Genomic DNA, 27720 nt, shown 5'->3' on the forward strand with positions numbered 1-27720 from the left:
CTCTTCCAATATTTCTGTGTAATATAACATAACAGCATTTCAGTGTTTTCCAGTGGTGCAGACATCAATGTGGTTTCATTGCAAAAGGTCCAGTTATGGGATGTTTGCTTAGAAAATGCACCTTCGCTATATTACACTATAACACAGCCAATCAAGTTGATTTCAAAACACAGCCAATCAAAACACAGCCAATCAAAACACAGCCAATCAAGTTGATTTCCAGTTAAGGGGGCAGGGAAGGGCATGGAAATCTGCATGCACCCTGAAGACAGCACATGACCTCTGTAACAGATTTTTTTAATAGTTGAACACACATCAAACATATAAGTCATATGCAGGTAATAAACAGTCACCAAGAGTTGTTCTTGAAATTTGGCTTCATTTCCTTCCTCTAACCCACTGCTCTGTCTGCCAAAAATAAATAAGCCCTTGGTTATCTAACAGCCAGACTGAACGTGGGCAGGGGAGTGCATTGGAAAAGCTGGTGGCAGGAGATGAATGTCCTCAGCAGGGCTGGGAAATCAGACTGCTAATTTAGGTGCCAAAAATTGATATTATTCCCTAATTTTAGTTCCCCCACTGGCTGACTGCATGCATCAGAAAGGATAAAACAAATAGCAGAGACATTCAGTACAGACATGTTGATGTTTGGAAATGTGTTCGGGCTCTTAAACCCAGAGGAGGCTCTGGTGTGTGGGAGCTGCTCTGTGCTGAATGGTGGCACGTGTAATTAAGCTCTGCCCTAGCAGTAAGGGACATTAGCACAATTAATATTTGCCTTCTGGTTCTTGAAGAAAAGTATTCTAATTTAATTACAGCTACCACACCTTTAATTTGTGGTGCCACCTTTTATTGCCTGTGGAGGTGTAGAACTGAGGGCAATTAGCTGACACACAATATAATGTACAACTCCAGCCTGGGGAGGAAAGGAGGAATGGGCAGGGGAGGTAAACCAGGTAAATTGTGCTACAATTGTTATTTTTCCATAAAATGCATGTATTTACAAAACTTTCTTAAGCTTTTTGATTAACTTTACATAATAATTAGTTTTATCTGTTCCTGGGATAGCAGAAGTATTCAGCTCCCCTCAGCCACCGGTGAGTGCCAGTTTATTAATAGGATGTTTTCTTTTTCCATGTGTAGCTCACATACTCAGCCATTGTTCAGATTTGTTTCCTGGGTAACTGTGTAAAACTGCCTTTGTATTCATATGACTTTGCAGAGAGGTTTTATTCTCATTTTCATATTTGAAGGGTTGTGAGCAGACATACATGGTTTAATTCTGGTGAAACAATTTACTTCAGTGTCTGTTCTGAGATTGCTGTGTTTGAACATTTGAAGATGAGAGGATTTCTTGTGTGTATTTGTCATAGTGAACAATATCATTATTCAGCCTCTGGTCCATATTTCAGAATGTTTGAGCTGATGTGCAAAAGAGGATAATTAGTAGAAAATCATCCATTACAAACCTGTGAAAGACTAAGATCTGAGTCTGTGTTCAATCAGCTTATCAATCAAAAGTATTTTAAAATTCTCTGATTATGCTTTTTCATTTTCTAGTTAAAATATTATTACATGATAAATTGTATTCTGCACTCACTTTGTCAGTCTCAGCAAAACATTTTAAGTAAATACCAGAATTGACTGAGTTGTGATCATTCCCAATGCCTGTTCTAACTGAAATGTGTTGTTTGCAGCCTTGCAGTTCACCCAGATAAAACCTTGGTAGCCACAGGGCAGGTTGGGAAGGATCCCTACATTTGCATCTGGGATTCCTACCGTGTGCAGACCGTGTCTGTCCTGAAGGATGCGCACACGCACGGCGTCGCCTGCCTGGCCTTCGACTCGGACGGCCAGGTCAGTACAGCTCCTCCCCTGGGCCCTGAGCTTGGCTCTAGCTCTGGGTCACTGACAGATACACCTTGAAAGGTTGGTGTTTCAGCAGCTCCAGGTCAGTACAGCTCCCCCTCTGGGTCAGCTCTAGCTCTGGGTCACTGACAGATGCACCTTGAATGGTTGGGTGTTTCAGCAGCTCCATATCAGTACAGCTCCTCCCCTGGGCCCTGTAGCTTGCTGTAGTTCTGCTTCACTGACAGATGCACCTTGAATGGTTGGGTGTTTCAGCAGCTCCATATCAGTACAGCTCCTCCCCTGGGCTCTGAGCTCAGCTCTGGGTCACTGACAGAGACACCTTAAACGTTTGGTGTTTCAGCAGCTCCAGGTCAGTACAGCTCCTCCCCTGGGCTCTGAGCTTGGCTCTAGCTCTGGGTCACTGACAGATACACCTTGAAAGGTTGGGTGTTTCAGCAGCTCCAGGTCAGTACAGCTCCTCCTCTGGGCCCTGAGCTCAGCTCTAGTTCTGCTTCACTGACAGATGCACCTCAAATGTTTGGTGTTTCAGCAGCTCCAGGGCTGCAGTGCTGGAGCTCCTGTTACAATTGTGATTGCTGTTCAAGGCCTTGGTTTGTATCACAGTTGTAATTGCAGTAGGACTGCAAACACAGCTCTTGCACAGGGGGTGTTTTTGGGATGCAGTCACAGCCTGGCATCCGAGTGGAGCGCAGGCATCGGGTGTTGGACAGGCATCCAGAGCAGAAATGCCCCTCTGTGGCTTAACTGCAGTGGCTTCACATGTACTTGTCACCTGCTGTCCACAGAAATCAGTTCCTGGCAAAGCCCTGAGAACCCTGCAGCTTTTCTGGCAGAGGAACTGCACTAATCTCACTGCTGGGAGAGTCTCCTTGGCTGGGGTGCACAGGCAATTTAATTGAATCATGGCATTAGGACACACAGTGTGGCTTTCTACAATGTGATTAGTTGAGATGATATCTTGAAACAAAATTTATAATATAACTAAATGGTGGGCTGTTCCCAGCTAAACACAATGATTTTTTTCTCTCTGGCAATGTTAAAAGCTTTAGGCAAGTAGACCTAAAATTCATTTATGCCTGAAAAATATTTCACAGAGCTTTATAAATAAATATCTGGCTGTGCAATTTGTCATTATTGATGACAGTTTTGTCCTGATGAGTTTCCTGATGTAATCCTTACTGAAGTATTTTTAGGAATGCTTAGATTAGCTGATACCAAAAACCTCAGACAAGAAAGCCCTCAGATCAACAGAACAAAATTTCTAATAGTGTAATATTTTTAAAGATATTGTTCATTCAGAAATAAATGCTTTTCATTTTTTTTCCCCTCATGTTTAACTTCATAAGACTGGTGGTTAAACTTTTTTTAAAGGTATTTCAGCACCTCATGGGAGTGAAGACTCATGAGCCTGGGGGTTGTTTGAGGTGGAGGCCTTCCTGAAGGCCCTGATGAGTGCTTGCTGTAATTAAAATGCAAACTCACTGCCAGGTTGACCTTGCAGAACAGTGACAATTCCCTTTCTGGAAGTGCTTGAAAAATTGCAGTTTATTCTGGAAATAAAAATTTGCATTGAACACTTTTCTATCTGGAGAACGACCACTGCTGGAGAACATGAATATGGATGATGCATCTTGGCTTTTTGCTGCTCTGCCTGGCTTTGCAGGAGAGGCTGAGCCAGAATGAAAGGGCAAGGGAGGAATTCTGTGAGTATTTGGAGCTGAGAGCTGCTGGCAGTTCTGCTTTGTTTAGTCAGCATTCCCAGGGGAGCTGGTGTCTGTCACAGGGCAGACAGACACTGCTTGCAGCTCCTTCTTTTCTATCCAGAGGCTGTTCAAAGCCAGGGAAGATCTGTGTTCCAGCCCCAAAACACAAATAAATGCAGCAATCAGGAGTGGTACAGATGCAATAAGAACTGTATTCCTTTCACTGCCAGTTCTGCCAGCTCTGCACTTCCTAAATAGAAGTGGGCAGGGGCAAAGCCCAGGTGACTCTGCTGCATTCCCAGAGTGGATCTCCATGGGTTCAGCTCAGCTCTGGGTGTGCTCCTGTGCAGGGATCTCAAACAGGGCCCCCTCACCTCTCCCTGAGCCCAGTTCATTCACTTCTGCTGACCCAGAAACTCTGGGATATCTGCTCCTTTTGGGTGAATGAGTGGGGAATTTTTCCTCCTGGCCAGGCTAGAGATGCCCCTGCACAGAGACAGCACAGTTGTTCTGCAGTGCCTCCCTGGCCTCCTGTTCCACAGGGTGGGGAATGTTATCTTTGTTATATATATATTTTCTTTTGTTATAGTTCCTAATAAATGGAGATCATCAATACACAGGGGAGAGCTTGAATGCTTCCTTTGTTTTGTACCTTCAATGCAGTTTGTGGAGACAAATAGAGTGAATTTCCTATTTTGTGTTACCTGTGTTTAATACAGTCCTGATGAGAGCTGAGTTTCTTGCAGAAGTGTTGCTGTTTAAAAATACATATTTTAGTTTGGGCTTTTTCTGTCTGAGCAGGAGCTGCCATTTGGCAGGAGGGAAACTGCCCTTGGTTCAAACATTTAATGAGGAGCTGTCATTTTGTCTGTAATTAAAAATGGCTTCTCTTCAATCAGGAGTTAACTACAGTTTCTCCTTAAACATCTCCTCTTCACAGAATTACCTACAAAGCAAATGCCTCCTCCTGAACTATTTTATCAATGCCCCACAGCTCATTTTCTGCTCTGAGTTATTTCAGATTAACCCTTTTTTATGTGCTTTCTAAAAATATTTTTTAATGTAGTGGGAATGGCACTGCCATAACGCATACACACCTAATGAAAAAATTCAAAATGCAGCGCTAGGCTTCTTTAGCCAGATCTTCCAAATCTGTGTAGGTTTAAAAATAATTGTTTAATTATGTGCCCAAACTACTTGGCAGGTATTTTCTACTGGTAGTTCTGGGAATTCTCTGAATAGAATTCTGTCATATTCCCTTCCAGAAGGAGAAATAAAAGTTTGTTTGAACCAAAAAGGAAATTCAGCATATCTCACTTTTCTGCTGGCAGGAGGTTTTCCTCAGCAGGCCAAGGTTAAAAGAAAATATAAAGTACTGCTTAGTTTCCCATAGTGCTTTCCCTGCTGATACCAAAGTCAGCTAAGGAATAAACTTTCTAACACAATTTGAATTTTTAGAAGGCAGCCATTCCTTACTCCAGCACTGGACACAGTTGGAGGAGTGATTTTTTTTTCTTTTCCCTAATCAGATGTGTGTTGTGAAATTTTACAACAGGACATTTATTCCCTCCTGAGCAGACATTTTACAATATACTTCCCAGCTAATACACAAACACCACTTTCCCTAGAACTAATTTCTATGAAATTTCTATAGAACTAATTTCTATGTCTCTGTCCCTTACTAGAACTCCTTTTGTGGTCCTGAAGGTTGTCTAGAGGGGTCTCTGGGGGTTGTTCTCACTGAGAGCCTGCAATATTGTGATGGCCTTGCCTTGAACTTCTCAGGGCCTGCATTGGTGTTTCTTGATACAGAACTGCCACAAGCTCCCCTCAGGTTCCTCATTATCTCTTTATCCACTGGTTCCAGCCACCTTTAATATCCTGTGTGTCTTTTATATTCTTTATCTAATTTGCTAGTTAGTGCTCTATTTTGCAGTCTCAAAATGAGACAGAACATTTCTATTCTCCATGTTGTCTGTCAGATCCCCCTTTTCTTGAGACTCTTTTTAAATCAAGTCTCAATATTTCATTTACCAGTACAGAGAGTTACAACTGTAACATTGAATTAAATTGCTCTCTAAAATCAAGAGAGTATAATTGCAGATTGTCCTGCACTCCCTGGATGGAAAAAGCTCTCTTGGCCCTAACTCTTCCTTGTGGTTGTGGCCAAAGTACCCTGAGGGGAGGCATTTGGGAAGCCATGGATGGGCATTGTCTGCACTATGAAACAGGAGCCATTCCCAGTACTGAGGTCTGATTTCCATTTCCCACTGCTGGGCTGCTGTGTGAGATCCTTCTGTGTCCTCAGTGGCCCCACAGCTGGGAGTGCTGGAACACTGACACTGAACAGCTCCTCAGTTCTGCTGACGTTTTGAGTAATGTTAAATCTTTTCACATTGTGACTTCCTGCTAAAACCATAATTTTATTTCTTTGTTCCACCATACAAACTTCTTTAACTCTCCCTTCACAGCTCCATTATGACTCAGAGCCCATTGGCAGAGTTCTGCCCTCCCTGTAGGGTGAACCCTCCCAGGGGACCTTGTTCCTCCCAACAATATCTGAGCACATATCCTGACTGCCCTGTGAAAGCCTTGTGTTCCTCTAGGAACATTTCAGTTCTCTGTATTTTTATTTCCATGGAAGGAGGCTGGGCTCAGAGGAACTTGTGGAATAAGTCTGTAAATGGTGAGGGATGTTGAGTTGGGTTTTTTGGAGGGTTTTTGTTTTGTTCTTGTTTTCATTAATACCACATTGCTTGGTGCATTTCCTGGTGAGACAGTGCTTGAGTTCTTCATTATTCACTAGGCAGGTTTTGCATCAGGGTAATGGCCTGTTGTCATCTCTCATTAAACCAAAGTCCCAAAACATCAATTTCATTCCTCTAAATCAACAAACTGTAACTGCTGGGACAGTGGGGGGTGTGTGAAGCTGCTGCAGAGGCTGTCCAGGGCTCTCCCAGGAGGGAAAATGTGCACTCAGTATTTACACTCAGGAATGGATGAAAAAGCCCTGAGTACCTGCTCTCAGAATGAAAACTGGAGCCTTCTGCTCCTCTATGAACAGTTATTTCCTCTCCCTGTTATTCAGTTGTTGAGAGCTTTATTGCATTTGATATTTTTCCTAATACAGCATTTTAGAGGAGTCTGTGGTAATGGCACTTATTTTCTTTGCTGGCTCAGTCCTTTTGTGTTATCACAGACAGTTCCAGATTTTAAACAATTTGCTTACTCAAAATTTGAGCCAATTTTTTTATGGAATTCATGTAAAGTGGGCAAAATTAGGGCAGTCACTGGAAGGGAAAAGACCTACAACTTCCACAGTGATGGCTGATCTTCTGGGCATGTCACAGATGGATGCACTCTGCTTTTTCCCTGCCAGAACAACGCCTCCATTTTATTCTGTTCTTTTTATTTCTTCCATTATTGAGATGGTAAAATTATTAAAATTAAGTTTTTTTAATTGATGACCAATAAAACTTTAATGAGCTTGGTTATTAGTTCATTGTTTTAGTTGTTTTAACTGGTGATGTGATACACTAAGCAATAAAAAGGCAATTATTAAAAGTACATCCAGTTCTGGTTCTACAGCTCAACAAAATGAGCATAATGAACAAAGCAATAGCTGGAGCTAGTGAAAGCTTTTATTTCCCTTTCACTCTTATTATCAGATTAATAAATGAAAATGCTAGGGAGGTGTGCACCTGAAATAAGCACCTCAGATGTTTCAGGGTAAGACTTTCATGTGGAACATTGGTGGCCTGAAATCAATAACCTGACCTTTTAGAGAAGATGAGACATTTCAGTGCTCTCTCCAGTGAGTAAATGTTGAGTGTGAATCTCTTTGCTTTTGCAATGTGGTTCAAACCCAGGCCACATGTGGGAAAATCCATTTGTGCAATAATCCTGGGAGCTACAGCAAAGTGATTTGGGTTGATTTGCTGTTAACTGGGTTGTGTTGTTTCTCCTCAGCGTTTGGCTTCCGTGGGGCTGGATGCCAAAAACACAGTTTGTATTTGGGACTGGAAGAGAGGAAAGCTCCTGGCAACAGCTACAGGCCACTCTGACAGGGTAATGTATGGGAACATTGCTGGGTTCTGTCTGGGAGCTGCATGGGGCTTTCAAAAGGCATTTTTGCTTCTCTTAGGTTGATGCAAAGGTAATTCTGGTTGTTCTCTCTGGTTTTTAAAATACTGGACAAGATGTTTATTCCTTCTCATTGGGCCAGACCTAGCACAAGGCTCTGTTAGTAAGCCTAGGGAGGAAATACCTTGTACCTACACACTGAGTAGGATGATCTGTAGCTCTTCATAGGAGATGTGAAATGGGAGCTCCATGGACAGAGATCATCGTGTCTCTGAGTGAGTCAAAAAGACAATTTATTCTGAGGGCAAATTTAGTTGCATCCCTTTCAGTTTTCCTTAAGAAAGCTACCTGTAGAAGAAGCTTGATTGAAATAAATATTTCTTTTCTGATGGCTTCAGGTAAAGGATCATAAGACGAGAACTGGCCATTGTAAACTGAAGTTATAACTTAATAAAGTTTACAATGTTATTCAGCATTAGAAAATGTTTTACCATATTTAGCATAAGCAGAATACTTCCCTGACATATATAAGCATGTGGATGCATAAATTAAAATAAATTATGGACACATTCTGACAACTTGTATGTATATTATCATATTATAACATGGTTTACCTCTGTGAAAGTTTTGCTGCTGACCTCAGTAAGTGCAAGATCAGGTTTTAGATAATCAGAATTCTCCAGAAAATAGGCTGGAAGTACTAAACTCTTAGTTCCAGTAGACTTTCCCTACCAGAAAAAGGAGCTTCTGCACAGAAGAGGGAGTGGGAAAAATGCCTATGGAAATATTGTTGATCCAATAACATCCTGGAGCTGGAGTGGATTGGCAGTGGGGAGACAGGGGTGAAGTGTGTTGACAGAACTGTGTGAGGAACCCTCTGTGTTTGCCTTGATCTTTGATTAGAAGGAGTTTCAAATTTGTCTGTATGGTGTTCCTTCTTTTTTAGTAATATGTTCCAACAGAAATTATGGCTAAGCACTGGTAAAAGCAAGCTGAACCTAAATACCATTACTGTGTAGGATAAAATATCAGCTTACTGTATTTCTTAACAGATATTTGATATTTCCTGGGATCAATATCAGCCAAACAGAATTGTCAGCTGTGGAGTAAAACACATAAAGGTAAAGAGCTTTCATTGTTTACTTGGAAAATGTACTTGCACAAAAAAAAATATCTGTGTTCTTACCTAGTGAGGACTTGAAATATAGGACAGATTATATTTTTCTTTCTTTATGTGAACATTTTGCAGAATGTTTTGTTTGAAGCCAGTTCAGACATTCAGCAGTGCCTGAGCTGCAGATTACCTGAACAAGAAAGTGAGGAAGATTCTTTGATGTCATTTTCATCATTATAGACATAATTTTGGGTCTTCTGCCCACTCCATTCCACCCTAATGGTCTCAGCCTTCAGGGCCTTCCCTCATCCAGCAGCACAGAGGTCACTGTGCAGAACCAAGATAAAAAGTGTGAACAGAGTGACCTCCTGCACTTGGGCTTCTCATGTAACAGCACTGAGAGCTCTGCAGGGCCTGCAGAGACAAAACTCTGGTGCTCCACTGTTTGCTCCTCTAATCACCCTTTATGGAAGTGTTTGAGATAGAAGCCTACATGTATATTAGATGTTTAGGATAAAACATTCTTATGACTTTGGAAAGCTTAGAAACAAACCCTTGTCTGCCAATATCCCTTTCAGGTTTCTATTTTTCTCCTGTCTCCTCACAAACATTCCTAACAGATGGCAATTATTTCACATGACTGGGGTGGGAAGAGCTTTAACTAGAAGTTTAGGAAACCAGTTAATATCTCTAGTTCTGGTTCCTGAGAAGCTCGTGCCCTTAAACCACCACTGCTTCAAGCTGTGGGTGGTTTTGGCAGCAGTGCTACCATCTGTTGTGTTCTGCAAGCTGTTTTCCAAAACCTGTGTTTGTTTGGCACCTGTCTTCTCTTTAAAATGGCCATAATCACCCTGAACACAGAGAATACCAGGCACTGTAAATCCATGGAGATAAAGGAATGCCAAAAAATAGGAAAAAAGCAGCGTGGAGAAGAAATTACTCTGTGTTCCCCTCCAGTGGTGCTCCAGCAGCTCCTTGGTACGAGGCTGTGGGAATGTGATGGTAACAGCTTTGAAGGAATTGTGTCACTGTGGGAACTGGGCTGTTTATTCTTTTAGCACTCCAGTTCTGCTGGCTCATTTGGCTGAGCAGGGATTAGAAGCTGAGGTAAAGCCCAGGAGCTCAGGAATCTCTCCCTGAGCTCAGGATCCTCCCCCCACCCTTCTACCACTGCTGCCTCAGTGTTAGAGAACTCCTTCCTTCTAGCACTCCTTCCTCAGCTGACCAGAAAGGAGGAGAATTCAGAATTTAGGTTTTACTCAAGCAATGAGAGCCCTGGGGACAATACTCCCTCTGCCTTCTAAATTGGCTGATATTCTGAGGCAAAGGGAATATTTAATTGAATTAAAGAGAAGGAGCTGAAATAAAAAAATCTTGATCCAAGGATTTTCTGGAATAAAGAATTTTAGAAAAATACCTAAAAATTTGGCTGTAGGCAAATGAAGTGGGAACAGAAGGATGTGATGAATCCATGTCAGACACATCACTATTCCTGCCCAGTGTCTGCCAGATGACAGAGCAGGGGTGGCTGCACTGACACACTGTGCTGTGCTGCACCCCAGGGATTTGCTGTTCTGTATCTGCACCTGTCCAGAATGTCCTGGTGCTGACAGGACTGGAGATTTCAGCACTTCTCTTGCACATCTCTCATTGATATTCCCTTTATTCTGCCTTCCCCAGAAGGTCTGGTCCTTGAGGGGGAGCTGAGTACACAAACTGTGGTCTCTGCTTGACAAATGATATTTATTTAAATTTGAAAAAAACACTCTTACTAGAAAACAAATAGTCTGATATTTCTAGCTTACCTCCAAAGACAACCTTCTGAGAGAAACTTTGTTTTCTTCACTCCTCCTCCCCAGTCAGTCTTAGATTCCCTTTTGCAGAATGTTAATGACTTTGGGGTGGCAGCTGGAAGTCCCCTTTCCTCACTTGGGAACCTGCTACTCTGAGAGTCAGGGAGCTGTCTCATGTACAAGTGTTTGCAGTCCCCATGAACAGATGGTTTCTCATAACTGTGACTATATTTGAGGGGCAGAACTCTCTCAGTGCTCTGGAGAAGGACAGAAATGTCTGCTCCAGCACACAGGTTGTGTAAGATAAAGCATTCTATCACTTCAGTGCTGTAGCTGTGTTTTGCAGACAAGAAAAATGGGATTTGCTTGGGGTTAAAAACATGCACTTGTCTGGATGGAATTTCCCAGCAAAACCTGATAAAGGGCAGTGAGAATGAGAAGGGGCAGTGAGGCAGCATTGAGCCTCACCCCCTCAGGCAGTTTGAGCCTTTGGGTTTAGATGTTCCATATTTGCCTGGATCTTTCCTTGGTAAATGGGCAGGCTTTGGGGTAGTGAGTGTTCTGATAGGACTGAGGGAATCTCTTCAGTGCCTGCCCAGACACTGCTGTGACAGGATGTGTGTCTGAGATCTGCACACTAATGAGAAAAACCAGAAACTCTGCAGAAACCTCTCCTGATCTGCCATTTACATTTCACAGTTTTGGACACTGTGTGGAAACGCCCTGACAGCAAAGAGAGGAATATTTGGTAAAACAGGAGATCTCCAAACAATCCTGTGTTTAGCCTGTGCTAAAGAAGACATCACCTACTCTGGGGCTTTAAATGGGGACATCTATGTTTGGAAAGGGCTCAACCTGGTGCGCACAATTCAAGGAGCCCACAGTGTAAGTGGTGTTTTATTTCTGTTTGATAAGGAAAATTGAAAATCTTCCTGGAGGCTTAGCTACAAAGATTTCCTTCTGTTTCAGTTCAGAAGGATGGCTGAGGCTGTTCAGCAATTAAGAGTTTAGATGTAATGTTGTAGTTGTTGATATGTTGCCAACAGATGCTGAGCTGATAGTGCCAACACTGCTGGTATTTATAGCCTCCATCTAACCAAGTAAACCAAACCTCAGATGAAGTCTGTACATCTAAAGTTTCACAGATTGAGTAGCTTCGTTATGATCAGTTTACTTAAAAATAGTTGATAAGCAGGTTATCTAGCCTTAAATAGAATTTTCCCACTGAAATTCCCAATGCTGGAGACTGACTCCTCAGGAGAGCTTCAGTGTGGAGCAAGCCTGTTGAATCTGGGAGTTTGCACTCCAGCCACCCTCCAAAGAGTTTGCTCCAATTGCCTCCATAACACACACCCACAAAGCACCACCCCCAGTCTGCAGCTCTCATCATGACTGAGTGAAAGGGGGATGTGCAGGATTGTGTTAGATTTCTAACCAGGCCAATACAATGAATTTCTTTCTGGTTTTCAAGTAGGGATTCCTCATCTTATTTAAAATGAGGACTGCTCCCATTTGGAATATGACTGTGGGTAATGGGTAATTCTGATGTGGGGTTTCTGATCCAAAGGAAACAAGACAATTTTCTTTAGAAAAGTGGTATGACATCTAACACTTGTTACTATAGTTTTGTTCTAGAAAGAGCACTGCAAGAATAATAGTTTTTTTCTGATCTCCCAAAATTAGTTATGGTGACAGTTCATCAGGATTCTTAGGACCTCTTCAAATGAGATCTAAGGACTGGTTATTTACAAAAGTACTCCCTAATTTATGAAAGCAGAGAGACTGGAGTCAGTGGGACATTTTACCTGAGGAACTACCATGAAACTGCAACTGCAGTAACACAGGAATGTCTTTGGCAAGCAATAACCCCCTGTAGTATATTAGCAGAATTCTGTTTGCAGAATTTTAGTTAGCCTCATTAAATGATTAAATACAACCTCTTTATACATAATGTGATCAATTATGGAGTTTGCCATTGCTAACACACAATCTTTATGTAATTAATAATTAGGAATATTAATTTATGAAGACATTGCACAATGCCACTTTGAAAATGGAGGTCTTCTTTCCATTGTATTTATCTCCATGCAGTTCAACTTATCTCCCAACCAAGGTTTTCCTGATAAAATACTGGCTCAGCAGGCATTCCTTGAACTATCCCAAGGTAGTTCAGCACAGTCATTAATCATGAGGCATTTTCAAAACCAAGGAGAAATTCAGACTGTCATAGAAACTTGTTTTCAACAAAGAGAATGAATTGACACCCTTTCAGTTCCTGTCAGCTCCCAAACACTGTCTGAGCTGAATTCATGATGGATGTCTCAGTCTCCTCTGCTCCTGGAAGAACATTTGTATTGCTTGTTTGCTTGGTTTTGTTTATCACGGGCAGCTCTTTACTTTAAGTGCTCCACTAGTTCTTCAATTGTCCTTGTCATAATATTCCCAAACCTAAACGTGAAGTTCTGCAGATAGGCTGTGTCACTGCTATTTGCACAAAGGTTTCTGCATAAACCACTCGAGTGGAGCACTTGAAATAAAAGCTGTGTTTGCTGGTTTGCTTTCTGCATGGGCAACATTCTGTGCCCAGCAGTTTCTGGCCTTCAACAAGAGTCTGTTTGAAAACGTTTGCTTTGTGTGTTTAAATTGCTTGTAAAGACCTTTGAAACTTGGGCTGCTGTTGGTTGACAGGCTGGAATTTTTAGCATGTATGCCTGTGAAGAAGGCTTTGCCACTGGAGGGAGAGATGGCTGCATTCGCCTGTGGGACACTGAGTTCAAACCAATCACTAAAATTGATCTCAGGGAGACTGAGCAAGGATACAAAGGTAATGAGCTGTTCCTTTAGTGGTTTTTCACACATCTGGGTAATGGATTGTGACAGCGTTCAGAGTGAAGCATAGATGTCTCTGCATACTGCTGATTTTGTTACTTAATAACTATATTTATTTTATTTGTTCCCTTCCCTCTCTGACAATTCTGTAACCTGAGGAGTGTTCCATGGTTCATGGTATAAACACAGGGATGAAATCACTGCTCCCCACCATGCAAATGCAAGAAGATAAGTGAGAGCTAGTTAAACACCTTAAGATGGGAGAATGAAGTTAGTCAACCCTTAATTAATTAATTACTTGCACTTCATTTAATTAATTGAAATTTTTAGAACCCAATACTCAGAGATGCTGACCATCTGAACACTCTACTCATGCACTTGGAATGGTAGCACTTGGCAGATTTGTTGGAGAGAATGTTTTTAAATTGGTGATAATCACATTTGTTGAATCTAATCCTGCTTCCTGTGAGCTCAGTCATCACTTTATTTTATGATTTGAAGCACTTACAATCTCATGGATCACAATGCACACTTTATCAAGGGTGTAGTGTTCACTCATAGAATTTAGCCCCCAAAAAAACACCCAAGCAGCAGTCCCTGTGCTCTGCACTCCTGCCTTTATGCCTGAATCATAATGTTTAGCATGAATTTCTAGAAAACAGTAGCAACAAATAACCAAAAATCAAAGATCTGGGCAAGTGAAAACTGCCTTTGAGGCTGCTCCCAACCTCTGGCAGTGGGGCTTCACTTTCAGTGTCATTGGCACTGATGAATTTAAGCCCATCTGAAGCCTCAAGCAGTGGTGGAGCCTTGATGCCTACCTGGGACCTTCTGTCCCTCCCTCCCAGTTATTTTTCCAAAGCATTTTGCAAAGGAATTCATTGTCTGTCAAACAAACCCTGAGAGCAGATAATCTTCCTTCCTGTGCTCACAGAGAGCATTGCCTGTCCCACATCCAAAGGTGTGTTTGTGTTCTAAACATCAACAATGCCCATCTTCCACCAAATTCCAATCTGAATTCCATTGTGTGGTCATTGGTATGTACCAAGATGAATGTCAGAACTTCAGTGTGAATTTAGCTAAGTCATGAAATGGCATTAGAAAAATTAAAAGCTGTTGAAAGTGGACAGGAAAATAAATTAGGATTAATTTAACTTTCTCAGGAGATGAGAATATTTTATTTATGTGACCAATATTTAACTGCATTATGTATTTGGTTCCAAAAAATGTGAAAATGATTATGTGGGTGACCTTGACTGCATGACAAATGGATTTTTTTATTCATTCACATCTCACAGCATCCAGATGTATTATCCAAACTTTTTTCATGTACTGGAACAGAAAATACCAACCCTGCAAGCAGTTGACCAGAGAGTGCTACCAAATTGCTCAGCCTGCTGAGGGGGTGTTTTTGAGCTTGTGGTTGGTAAAATTCCAGCTGCAAAGTAGGGATCAGATTGGTGGAATAAGATCAAGTTCTCTTAAAGTCACACAAAGCAAAATTCTGTTGGTTTGGGTTTGGGAAGGAGGGATATCTTTTTAAGTTTTTTTTTTTAATAATCCATTTTGATTAAAGTGGAGAAGTGCAATAAAGGGGCATAAACCATATAAATTCACCATTAAAATTTTATTTAAATGTGTGAAAAAATAAAGCACTGGAAAAAGGAATAAACCAACTTCAGTCACAGGAACTCCTTGACTAACATAAAATTTAGATCTTTAAATCCTGTGAAATGGAGCTGGTTTTTAAATTCCCAAGGTGTGCAGCAAGCATGTTTTCCCAGGATTGAGCTTTCTCTTTGTGTGCCAAATGGAGAAAATCTGACAGATCTGCCTTGGGCTTTGAATCAGCTGGGCTGTTCTGTGTGACCCCAGTGCCCAAGATGTCAGCTGGGAATGACCTCTGTGTTAGAAATAAGAAGCTTGACTAGGCCAATATTCAAGCAGCAATCAATTTATTAATTAATATGGTAAAGTATGAGCAATACAGCGCTGGCTACAGTGGGGGAAGTTTTCCCTCCAACTGCACACCCAGAGTTGAGGCTTACAAGTATTTATGGGGGTGCTCATAAATGCTCATAATTTCCCAGCAGTTTCTATTCCCAATTTTTTACATCACAATTCTATACACTACTGTGATTTAGTTTTTCTCAGGATGTATCCCAAAAGGAGTATCCCAGATGGTGGTGGTCTGGTTTCCAAAAGAAGGAAGCAGAATCCCATCTGGTGAAGTCCAGCTCCCCAGATGTGGGTCCATCTTTTAATTGCAAGGGCTATAAATCTCATAACAGTGATGTGCAGCTTCCCTTGGTCAAAACTATAAATCCTTGAGTTGATGTTCATCTTCCTTTCTCAAGCTGCTTTTCTATGTTTTGTTAAGGTGTGAGATAGGCTTGTTTCCTTTATATATATTACAAAGCTATAGTTTCAAGGATACAAGCAATATTCCAAAATTATACTTCAAAAGGTTATTATTGCAAAAATCTTTAAGGCTTAACTGCAAACAAAGAGCAACATCCTTAACGCTTTAATTGAAATGCTCCTAAATTAATTGTGAACAAAAGATGGGTTCAAAGGCCTTCTTCCATGCTTTACTTTCCTCAGTTATTATTAGAATTCATCTTTGTAAGTGTCCCGTGGTGGGTTTCCACACATATCCCAGTCACAAATGCACGCTCTGTATTTCACATCTGGAGCTGCAGCAGTGTTGGCTGTGCCCTGAGGCAGCTCCCGCTGTGTCCCCAGGCCTGTCCATCCGCAGCGTGTGCTGGAAAGCCGACAGGCTCCTGGCAGGGACGCAGGACAGCGAGATCTTCGAGGTGCTGGTGAGGGAGAGGGACAAGCCCATGCTGATCATGCAGGGCCACTGCGAGGGGGAGCTCTGGGCCCTGGCCGTGCACCCCAAGAAGCCTCTGGCGGTCACGGGCAGCGACGATCGCTCCGTGCGGTAAGGCTGCGCTCCTTCCTTCCTTCCTTCCTTCCATTGCTGCACATGCACCTCAAATTGTCATTTTGTAATGGATTGACTTGCTGGCCTTATGCTAAGACTCTCTTAAGACAACATTCACACACCCCCCCATATTTTTCTTAGTAACTTTGTTTTTTCTCTTCAGTTTTCATATTTGGGTGCCACACGTCACGTAAAAATAATCCAAATTTATGTTCAAAATGTGCTGCATTTATATATTCTGCTTGTATTATTGATTTAGTCCTGCTGTGTACAGGGGATCTAAATGGGGATTGGTCACCTCATATTTCTCTTCTGATAATATCAAGCAACAAGCTTAAAGCCTAAATACTTTTGTCCGGTGTTTTACTCAGAAGGTATTTGCCTGAGCCTTGAGTGTTTAGGAAATCTGATCTAAAACCAATTCAGTTAAAATGCCAGAAAATGAGATTAATGAAAATGCACCGACGTCATAAGGAGAGGTGGAGGGGCAGGCACTGATTGCTTCTGTGTGTGACCAGGGACAGGACCCAAGGGAGCAGCTGGAGCTGAGTCAGGGGAGGTTTCGAATGGATGTTAGGGACAGGGTCTTTCCCAGGGGTGGTGGGGCACTGCCCAGGCTCCCCAGGGAATGGTCACAGCCCCGAGGCTGCCAGAGCTCCAGAGTGTTTGGACAACACTCCCAGGGATGCACAGGGTGGGGTTGTTGGGGTGTCTGTGTAGGGCCAGGAGCTGGACTGGTGATTCTGATGGGTCCCTTCCAGCTCAGGATATTCTGTGATCCTGTGTTTAGTTACTCCACTTGTGTCTTCAGGCTTTGCAGCAGAGTTTTTAAATTTTGTCTGCATATTTGTGGACATTGTCACAAAGTCAAGGATGCTTCTTTTCCTGTCTGTGTTAAAATCTGGCATGTTGATAAGCCTCTGGGGCAAAGAAAGCATTTTACTGTGCTTAGTAAGACTTGGCTGCAGAGTTTGGAGGTCCAGCTCGGACTCTTCCTGAGCCCACACCCACAGAGCTGCTGTGTTCTCACCTGAGCATGGACTCTGCCCAGTGTAACAGATTTTTTACCTGTGATTAAAGAGATGGGGGTTTTCCTGAGAGCCAAAAATCCATCTCCTACCATACACCCAGCTTCTGATTCCTGCTCCTTCAGATTGCACATTATGATTCACCTCTGCCTTGAGGCTTGCTGCCCAGCTGGGATTTCTTTTTTCTTCCCTTTCAGCCTTTTCACTTGTACTGGTTTCCTATCCCTGCCATCCCTCATCTCATTCTAACCCCGATTAAAATCCAAGTGGGAGCCCCACAGAACTGGCAGCTGTTCTCTACAGTTGTGTTTTCTCCCTGCTCCCCACAGAGGATTATTTCTCTCAGGTTGTGCAGTGCATGAGGGGTCTCCTCTGCTGGGGTTTGCCTGCCCAGAGTTACAGACAGGCACAAGTGTCCTGGCAGGGGGCAGGGCAGTTCTGGAGGAAGGGCTGCAGAGCTGGGATTAGCATTCACTGCCCTCAAGCCAATAAGCCCCTCTAAGATGGGATTTCTTGTCTTGAGCTCATCCCTTGCTGGGCAGAGTAATTCAGCTCTGGAGCTGCTGACTCAGAGCCTGACCCAGCTCATGCCCCTCCAGGAAGCACTGCAGGATCTGTGTGCACATCAAACCTTGATTAGTGCTGCTCTTACCATTCTTAGCTCTGCTGGAGCAGTTCTGATATCCCTGGTGCCTTTGCATGTGCCATTCTCTCAAATGTGCAGGGATTTCACTGCCTGACATCACACATCTTTGGGCTGTTTGGGCACTAGAGAGGGTGGCATTTGAATGCTGCTGGGATTTTTTATAGACTGTGGCTTCGTGTGAGGAATTCCAGTGAAATGTGTAAATACTTTCATTAAGATAAGAAAGTACACAAAAGGATTTTCCTACAATTTTTCTGTAATATTTAAATTGCATCCACAGGGATGTTTCTGTATTGCCCTTCATTGGATAAATTTTCTCAGTATTTGATTATCACACTATTTTTTAAAGAGTGAGTATGTAATGGAAATCTAAATTGGTTTAGAAATAAAAGTATTTAGTGAGTCAGATGGTGTTCTTGTGGCTGGGATGTCTGAATGAGAAGGGGATTGACTGCATTTTTCCCTAACCCAGCTGAGAGAAGTCTCTAGCCAAATATAGGTTTCTAACATTTTAAATTTCCAAAGCAAACCATCTCAATTAGGAAAGCTGCCTCTTCCCTATCTCTTACCACAGGAACAGGGGAAAATTGTCATTCTCTAAAGGCATAGAGAATTATTTATTACATTTATTAAATAAACTGCAATTAGGGTTTGCAGTTAGATTTTGCAATTAGGCTTTCAGAGTATTGGACAAAACTGATTTATGTGGAAGCAACATTTTGGAGCAATAATTGTATCCTAGTGTTTTCTTCCAAATCTTTCTAAACCTTCCTGGTTCATTCCTTGTGATGTTTGGCTCACAGCTTCTGCCTTGTGAGACTGCAAGCTTCTTGATCCTATCTCATGTTTGTCTTTGGGAACAGTTTTAATTTTCCACCTTCTTTTCAGGCTCCATCCAAGTTGTGTTTATGCTGTTTGTTCCAGTGCCAACAGCAGAACTTCTCCTTTGGAGCCTCTTGTGCCCCCAGAGCCTCCCAGCTCCCTGTGCAGAGCTGAGCTCAGTGGCATCCACATCCTTGGTGCCAGTGCCTTCAGTAAAAATGGGAATTGTTACTGTCCCAGAGCTTTTACTGGAACTCACAGGAGGATCTCCCATCCAGCCTGGGGGCTCCTTCCTGGCCAGCTTTGCTCTACAGCTCAGCCCAGTGTCAGTTACAGTTCTTGCACAAATTGTTCTTTTCTCCAGTTTAGCACATAATCACATCTGCTGATTCAAAATTCACATACTTTACTGAAGATGTTATCAGGACATCACATTGATGACTCTAGCCTCAAAACAAAGATAGTTGAATATTGTTGTCTTAATTCTTCTACCCTCAGAGAGGTCTTTTATGCATTTTTCCCCATTATTTCAATTGTTCTTTAAATTTCTAAGTCTTGCAGCCTGCTGAGATCTGATGGGCCAACCTGTAGTGGTTTGGGAAGCTCCTTCCATTCCTTCAGGAAAATATAGGGGCATTATTTGCCTTTGTCTTAGGACACGTTTTACTGGTTGATTCTTTTCAGTTGCATTGATGTGAATGAATGAATCATTATGCAGTTTTGTCTCCTAGCTCATTCAGAGTTAGGACAAGAAAGTCTTTCCTGTGGTTGGAATATTGATCTTCCCTGAGTGTTGCTTTCAGTGGAAATTTCACTCTGAGCTGACCCTTCCTGACTACAGAAGCTTCATTTTTATTATTCACTTTGGGGAATTCAATCAGATGGGTGAAATCTGGAAATAACACCAAATGATGATGAAATTGAGCTTCACTCTGTTTTCTTCTACCACAGTTGTGCTCAGGTTGAAAGGAGCTCAATCCTTTAGACAATATTAACACAAGGGGTGTGTGTAAGTGATTTTCCCAGCTGAGTTAGACCTTTGGGGCTCCTCCTGAAGACACCCCAACCCTGGGCAGTCAGGAAAAGCCCCCTCCTGCTTTCCCTTCCCCTTGGGGCAGGTTGTGGAGCCTGGCTGACCATGCCTTGATCGCTCGCTGCAATATGGAGGAGGCCGTGCGGAGCGTGTCCTTCAGCCCTGACGGGTCCCAGCTGGCACTTGGGATGAAGGATGGCTCCTTCATCGTCCTCAGAGTCAGGTAAGATGGCAAAACACTGGGTATCTTAGCAGAAGAAAAAGAAATAATAATTGCAGGTGCATCCATATCCCTTTTAAAAGGTGGTAGTTTGGCAAAGAGGAGAAAATCTGTGCTTTAATAAATTTCAAAATATTCATTCTTAGGAATAATGTTGATAAAATTTAAGATTTTCAAGTTTGGCTGTTTTCCTGTAGGCTGAAGTTATACAGGTATTTAGTGAGAAGAAAAATGCATAAAAGAGAAAACATAGTTTGGAGAGCGATCATCTTCACTGATGATTTGTTTTCTGACATACACATACCGGGCAAAATAATTGGTGATCAAAAGACATTTGTAACATGAAAATACGTGTAACATGTATTTTCAAGATAGACCTGAATTCTATTTTTTGTGTAAGTGGAAAGCTTTTCTCTACATAGCTGCATCTTGAGCATTTTCTGTCTGAAATGCTGTTATGGAGGGCCCACAAAAGCAGGTAAAGCCTTAAATGGGCCATAGAGTGAAGTGGCCAAACCTCCACTGTGATTTCAAAACAGAAAAGCTGTTTAATTGATACCTGGAAGAGTTTACCCCCTCCTGACTGTTCTCCTTATGTTTGCCAAACATATACTTAAAATACTTGGAACTCCAAACTGATAGGAGGGAAAAGCCTGGCAAAACCCCTATAATGCTCTGCTTTAACAAAACTTAAATGAGCTGTTCATATTAATTTAAAAGCCTTCCCAGTGACTATTTTTCTAAAGAAGTTAATCATCTTTGTCTCCCAGTAATCTTATCCTTGTTAATTTGTCTGATGCCTCCTAGAAATCTCTGTGTTGGGTTAGGAATGCCTCTCCTTCCAGGACCTTGCTTTTAACTGTGCTGTGTGTCAGGATTTAAAAGATAAAGTTACAAAATGTATCTCAATAAACTTGGGTTGGATGCTGCTTCCAGTACTTCATTAGAGCAGGTGAAGAGAATCATTGTGGACAGGCAGAGTGGTTTCTATCTGCTGCTTAAAAAATGCTTAGAATCAATGCTTCTCCTTTTAACAGTGCTGTATGGCAGGATTTAAAAGATATACTTACAAAATGTATCTCAGTAAAGTACTGAAGCACTAGCAGCACTTCACTAGAGCAGGTGAAGAGAATGATTGTGGGCAGGCAGAGTGATTTCTATCTGCTGCTTAAAAAATGCTTAAAATCAATGCTTTTCCTTTCAGGACCCTGCTTTTAACAGTGCCTTGTGTCAGGATTCAAAAGATAGACTTCCCAAATGTATCTCAATTAACTTGGGTTGGATGCTGCTAGCAGTAGCATCCCAGTCTCCCAGTAATCTTGTCCTTGTTTATTTGTCTGCCTCCTAGAAATCTCTGTCTTGAGTTAGGAATGCTTCTCCTTTCAGGACCCTGCTTTTAAAGGTGCTGTGTGTCAGGATTTAAAAAATAAACTTAAAAAATATATCTCAGTAAACTTGGCTTAGATGCTGCTAGTAGTACTTCATTAGAGCAGGTGAAGAGAATGATTGTGGGCAGGCAGAGTGATTTCTATCTGCTGCTTAAAAAATGCTTAAAATCGATGCTTCTCCTTTCAGGACCCTGCTTTTAACAGTGCTGTATGTCAGGATTCAAAAGATAGACTTCCCAAATGTATCTCAATAAATTTGGCTTGGACGCTGCTAGCAGAATTTCATTAGAGCAGGTGCAGAGAATGAAGAACGTTGTGGACAGGCAGAGTGGTTTCTGTCTGTTGCTTAAAAAAAGTTTAGAATCGATGCTTCTCCTTTCAGGACACTGCTTCTAACAGTGCTGTGTGTCAGGATTTAAAAGATAAACTTACAGAATGTATCTCAGTGAAGTACTGAAGTACTTCATTAGAGCAGGTGAAGAGAACATGGTGGACAGGCAGAGTGGTTTCTGTCTGCTGCTTAAAAAATGCATAGAATCAATGGAAGCAATAGGAAATTATCCACCAAAAAAAAGGATATTTCAAGCGAAATCTAATTTCTATTGTACAAATTATTCAGTGCATGTGTCTTACCTGTGCCTTGCACGTTGCTGGTGTGCAGCTGTGACTGTGCCCTGTGGCCCTGCAGGGACATGACCGAGGTGGTTCACATCAAGGACCGCAAGGAGGTGATCCATGAGATGAAGTTTTCCCCCGATGGCTCCTACCTGGCCGTGGGCTCCAACGATGGGCCCGTGGACATCTACGCCGTGGCCCAGAGATACAAAAAAATTGGGGAATGCAGCAAATCCTCCAGTTTCATCACCCACATTGACTGGTCTGTGGACAGCAAGTTCCTGCAGACCAACGATGGTGCTGGAGAGAGGCTCTTCTACAAGATGCCCTGTAAGTTTACAAAGGGCTTGTGTTATGAATGATTAAATTTTGGTTTTGGTTTGAAGAGAACGCCACAAATATGATACAAATATTACAGGTGAAAGTGGAGTTTCCTGGCTGGAACACAGAGATATACCCACTGCTCATTTTTTCAATATCCTCAACTTTAAGGAGAGGCTGTCTCTGCTGTGTAAATTGCATTTTTTTTCATAGCAACATTTACAGCTTGACTCACTCTTAGGTAACTACCAAAGCCCCTCTGTCCCTATTGTCCTTCCTTGATGAATGATTCCTGTTAGTGATCAGAATGTTTTTAAGATTATAACTAAAAATAGGAGAATTGTTTGAGTCAGCTTGAATTGCTGAGGTTCTCAATGTAAAAGCTTGTTGGTAGAAACAACACTGATAACTAATTGACTTATTCTCACTCTTATTTGAGAATGCTTTCTAATATTTAGAGGAAACTTTTGCAGAAGAGAACTTTAGAAATAAAATTTTGGGCTCTTTTGAGCTAGTTTGGCAACCTTCAATCAACTCTAAAACAGCCCCTGTAAGTAAAAAGTACCAGTATAGAATGGCTGACTGACCAAATACTCAACATTTCAGGGACTCAGTGTGGATGAAAACTCCTGCTAGCACATGAGCATGATTTAGAATTGTGCATTATTAACCTTCTAGCACTTGAAAGCATTCTAGGAACTCTTGCTATTCACAGTACTTTCTACTGAAGGCATTTCTTTGGTAGATTTGGAATTATGAAGTTTTTCCACTTCCTTATGGTTTTATCATGCCAATCCTAATTAGCATACTAATTCTCATTAGTATTCTAATTATTTCTAATGCAGCTGCATTAGAACTCCTCAGATGTGTGCTGTCCTCACACATCACAAATGAGAGATTATAGTAATTTAAAGGAAGATTGTGACTCTCCTTAATTGAGGTTAAAAATTAATTACAGCTAGAACACACAGATAAATAAGATGAAAAGAAACAGTGTTTCTAAAAAGCAAATGATGAAATTGGTTATTCACCTGCACATTTTCAGCTGGGAAACATCTAACGAGCAAAGATGAGATCAAAGGGATTCACTGGGCTTCATGGACCTGTGTGATAGGAGCTGAAGTGAGTGGAATTTGGCCAAAATACACAAACATCACAGATGTCAACTCTGTGGATGGGAACTACAACAGCTCCGTGCTGGTGACTGGTGATGACTTTGGCCTGGTGAAATTATTCAGATTTCCGTGCCTAAAGAAAGGTAAGGTGGAATTGTGTATGGCTGAAAATGCAAGATTCACCTCAATGCTGTATCAATGTGTTTTCTAATGTTGGCTTTTCATTCTGGTGTAAAATTCCAATTAGTGAGTGCACAATTCCTGTGAGTATCAATGGATACAGAGAGCAGACTTGAACCCTCTCTGTAGTTGTTTTCAGAAGTGTTGGGAATGTGTGGCTGCTTCCTCAGGATTTGCACTGTGCCAGGCATAAAGCCAGCAATCCAAATCAAACAACCTTTTGCCTTTCTGTGAGCTTCAGTGTTTAATTTGATATCACATCTCAGTATATTTTCAAAATTTGTGTTTTAGAAAAAATGTAATGCATGTGTTGAGTTTGCACTGGCACTCACGGCCAGAAAGGTGAAAATTAAACCTTGTGTGTGTCTGGTGCTTCCTGCCAAGATTGAAGTACTTTTCTGACAACTGAAGATATTGTTCATTATTTTTATATCATAATTACTTTTGTGTCACCATATCAAATGAGGCATTTGATTATTTTTTGGTTTTCAGCTTTCACAAGTAGATGTTTCTATTAGGAACCTAACTTCATTAGTAGAAGGTTAATTTTTCCCTCACATAGCAGCAGTTCTCCTGTTGTTTCCAGGAGCTAAATTCAGGAAATACGTTGGCCACTCAGCCCACGTCACCAATGTGCGCTGGTCCCACGATTTCCAGTGGGTTTTGAGCACAGGAGGTGCTGATCACTCCGTTTTTCAGTGGAGGTTTGTGCCAGAAGGGATCACCAATGGCATCCTGGAAGCCTCTCCACAAGGTAAACATCATCTCTGTTCAAGTATTTGTTAAATTAAATCAGCACAGGATGCTGCACTGCTGGGAGAGCTCTTATTGATTTAGCAGGGAAAAAAAATCATAATTCTTTGGAATTGCATATACTCAGCATGTTTGGGACATTGAAGCTGTCAAAGACAAGCCTGGGTTTGGGCCACATTAAAAGCTGCTGCAGTCTGCAATATTTGTGTTTGGGAATACATAAACAGCATTCCTCAAAGTGTGTGAAACGAGACATTTAGAGGGACTGGATAATTAAATTTCCAACCTTAACCATCTAACTTGAATTCATAAGTCACACTACACATTTAATTGTTTAATTTTAGTTTTCAATGCAATCTCACGTATCTCACAATAAATTTCTCATATTTATGCAGTAGCTGTACCTCAGATATTCTTCTTGTTATAGTCATGATCTTTATAATATCCTACCAAAGCCATATGAACTGTGTCATGGTGGTTGCTAAAATTGGGATTCCCTGCAGCAGAAGGGCAAAATTTCACTCTGTACATGCACAATTTGGTAAATTATCTAAATTACAGCAAATATTTTAAGCACAAAGAATGATCAGTGAAAGCTTTTATTTGTCATTTCTGTGTGTCTTCTCTCCAGACCCTGTTTTGAAAGCAGAATTCTCTGATGCTGGAACTGTACCAGTAGCTGCTCAGTGATTTTGCTTCTTTCTGCCACCTTCCTGCCCCGGGCAGGGAAACAGGAGAGACAGAAATGAAGGCTGACACATTCAGTCAGCCCCCGTGACTTTTACAAGCTGCTTGAGCTTCCAGATTTCTTGAATACTGCTTTGCCCATAATCTCAATTATATAAAAATGTCACATACTATTTTCCTGTGATTTTATGTGTTCAATATATAGATTTTTAATTTTTTTTTTTTTTTTTAAGCAGAGGGTGGTGTTGATTCCTACAGTGAGGAATCAGATTCAGATTTATCTGACGTGCCAGAGCTGGATTCTGACATTGAGCAGGAAGCTCAAATCAACTATGATCGCCAGGTGAGTGTGAAATAACTCCCAGGGCCAATTACCTGGCAGGTTCCCATCCCTGCTCAGCACAGAGAGGAAGTTTGCTGCTGACTCATGGACTGCTCTCAGTTCTTTTGATGGAATTCAGCTGATTATGCAACCAATCTACATAAACCCTTGAGCTGGAGATGAGAATTTGAAAGGGTTTGGAGAAAAGAATATAGAAATGTTTTGGGGGTTTGAAGGTGATCTTTAAGGTCCCTCCCAAGCCAAACCACTCTGATTTGGACTCTGTTTACAAGTGAACCTGGTTCCAGGAGCTGTGGTCCCCTTGTCCAGTGAGCTCTCAGCTGCAATGGGGAAAGGTCAGAAATTCCTCAGAAATTCCTGGGATCTTGTATTAAGGGGGAAAATCACAGAATAAATTGGTTCATGTTGATTTAAGGGGTTTAATGGCTGGTGTGGGGCCACTTTCTGGGATATGGGATGCTCACCTCTAATATTCCAGGCTTGAAGCAAGGGCATCCTTTATCTTTTCACCTCACTTTCTAGACTACAATAAATTGCATAGATCCTTCTGCCAACAGCCTCTTTCACCTGTTTATTACAGGGATCAATCATGAATGACAAATGAAAGGGATTTTGCCAAATTCTCTCCTTTTCCTTCCATTCACTCCCAGTTTCACTGGAGTGCTGGTCATTCTCCTCTCCTCCTGCTTTTCCATCTGTATTCAAATCAGCCATCATCCTCCTCCACACTGTCTGTGTGTCAAAAAGGACATCTGGGTTTAAAAACTACAAGTGACAATATCATTGCAGGCAGGTCAAGAGCAATATTCCAGGCAGGTTAATGCATGGAAAACCAGGAGCATCTTTAAAATAGCATCTCTCATGGGAAATGGGAGACAGCCCCAAGCAGAAGCTGCATTTGGCATTTTGTTAAAGGAAATAATTGACAAAAGCACAGGGAAATAAAAACATTAATCTTATTTTGAGAATTGGGGTTTGGTTTGGGTTTTTTTTTCTTTTTAATATTATGGCTGAAGCAGCAGAGAGGATTCTACATTTTGAGATGCATCAGAACATGATGCCCCCTATTTTGTTTCACTGGGTTTGTTTGTTTTTTCTCTTTTCTTCCAAAAATCCAGTGTTGCTTCTTGGAAGTCAGGTAGATTTCTGTGGGAGTGGCAATTTCATTGTCCATTTGTCCAAGAAATGTGGGCACAGAAAACAAACACTAAAGCTGCTAAAGCTACATTTCTGCATTGAGATGGATTTTGTTTAAGGATGCTTCAAACACCTTTAGTATCTCCACAGAGTTTTGGCATTTTTGAAGTGTTTAAATGGAAAGTATTTTGTGTATTTATAGATCTGTAATTGTACTTTGGGGTTGTGGTCGTGTTGGCAGATCACTGAAGTGGTTTTGGTTCCTGTGCATTTCACCATAATCCTGAGACAGAAGCAGTTCATGCTCAGCTTTGAGCTTGGGCACTGCAGCACAGATGAAATCAAAAAACACCTGGAGACTCCCAGTCACCATTTACATTGCTTTTCACTAAGTGACACTGGAACCTTCTGGAAAGACTCCACTCTGCTGCTGCTGCTCCAGATTGCTGTTCTGGGCCATTCAGGCCAGGAGAATTCATTGTTCAGGAAACATTTATTATCATCTGAAGGCTGGGGACAATAGTGCCTGCCTCTGCATTGTAACCACTCTACATCACATTAGCATATATTAAATTTCATTATTAAAGTCACTTTCACTCACACACACAAATATTCAGAAAAGCAGAGACGTGCAGTTAACTTTAGCAATTCTTCTTTAGGTTTACAAAGAAGACCTACCTCAGCTGAAACAGCAAAGTAAAGAGAAAAACCATTCTGTGCCCTTCCTTAAGAGAGAGAGAGCACCCGAGGACAGCTTGAAGCTGCAGTTTATCCATGGGTACAGTAACAAAAATAATATTTGTTATTTCTGATTGATTAACATTGCTGGGGTGCTCTAACAACTCATATCAGAGCATAAGCAAAGCATTTTGTGGTGCTTACCCACAATTAATTTGTCATTGTTCCTGTGGTAATTATTAGAATATCAGGTATAGATTTTCTGTTTTCAGTTTTGTTTTAGGATGGGTGGAGCTCTGAGCAGCCTGGTGCAGTGGGAGATGTCTCTGCCTATGGCAGGACGTGGAGCTGGGTGATCCATAAGGTCCCTTCCAGCACAGACCATCCCATGATTCTCTTTGTTAAAGAAC

The 27720-nt window shown here is 41.6% G+C and overlaps 1 protein-coding gene across 8 annotated transcripts in view; it reads left to right on the forward strand.

The window, feature by feature from the left end:
• Window positions 1-27720, forward strand: part of EML6 (EMAP like 6) — a 91816-nt gene that overhangs the window by 25265 nt on the left and 38831 nt on the right. For 3 of the 8 annotated variants that reach the window (XM_064709682.1, XM_064709685.1, XM_064709687.1), the window contains exons 2-13: window positions 1698-1857; window positions 7545-7643; window positions 8711-8779; window positions 11265-11450; window positions 13254-13389; window positions 16140-16341; window positions 19959-20096; window positions 22143-22426; window positions 23463-23675; window positions 24299-24466; window positions 25386-25495; window positions 27292-27410. In XM_064709682.1, the coding sequence (XP_064565752.1) occupies window positions 1698-1857; window positions 7545-7643; window positions 8711-8779; window positions 11265-11450; window positions 13254-13389; window positions 16140-16341; window positions 19959-20096; window positions 22143-22426; window positions 23463-23675; window positions 24299-24466; window positions 25386-25495; window positions 27292-27410 (1884 nt within the window). The remainder of the gene's footprint in view (window positions 1-1697; window positions 1858-7544; window positions 7644-8710; window positions 8780-11264; window positions 11451-13253; window positions 13390-16139; window positions 16342-19958; window positions 20097-22142; window positions 22427-23462; window positions 23676-24298; window positions 24467-25385; window positions 25496-27291; window positions 27411-27720) is intronic. The other 5 variants (XM_064709686.1, XM_064709688.1, XM_064709689.1 and 2 more) reach the window with 3 other exon arrangements.

This window comes from Zonotrichia leucophrys, chromosome 3, assembly GCF_028769735.1.
Source record: "Zonotrichia leucophrys gambelii isolate GWCS_2022_RI chromosome 3, RI_Zleu_2.0, whole genome shotgun sequence".
In the NCBI taxonomy this organism is placed as follows: Eukaryota; Metazoa; Chordata; class Aves; order Passeriformes; family Passerellidae; genus Zonotrichia; species Zonotrichia leucophrys.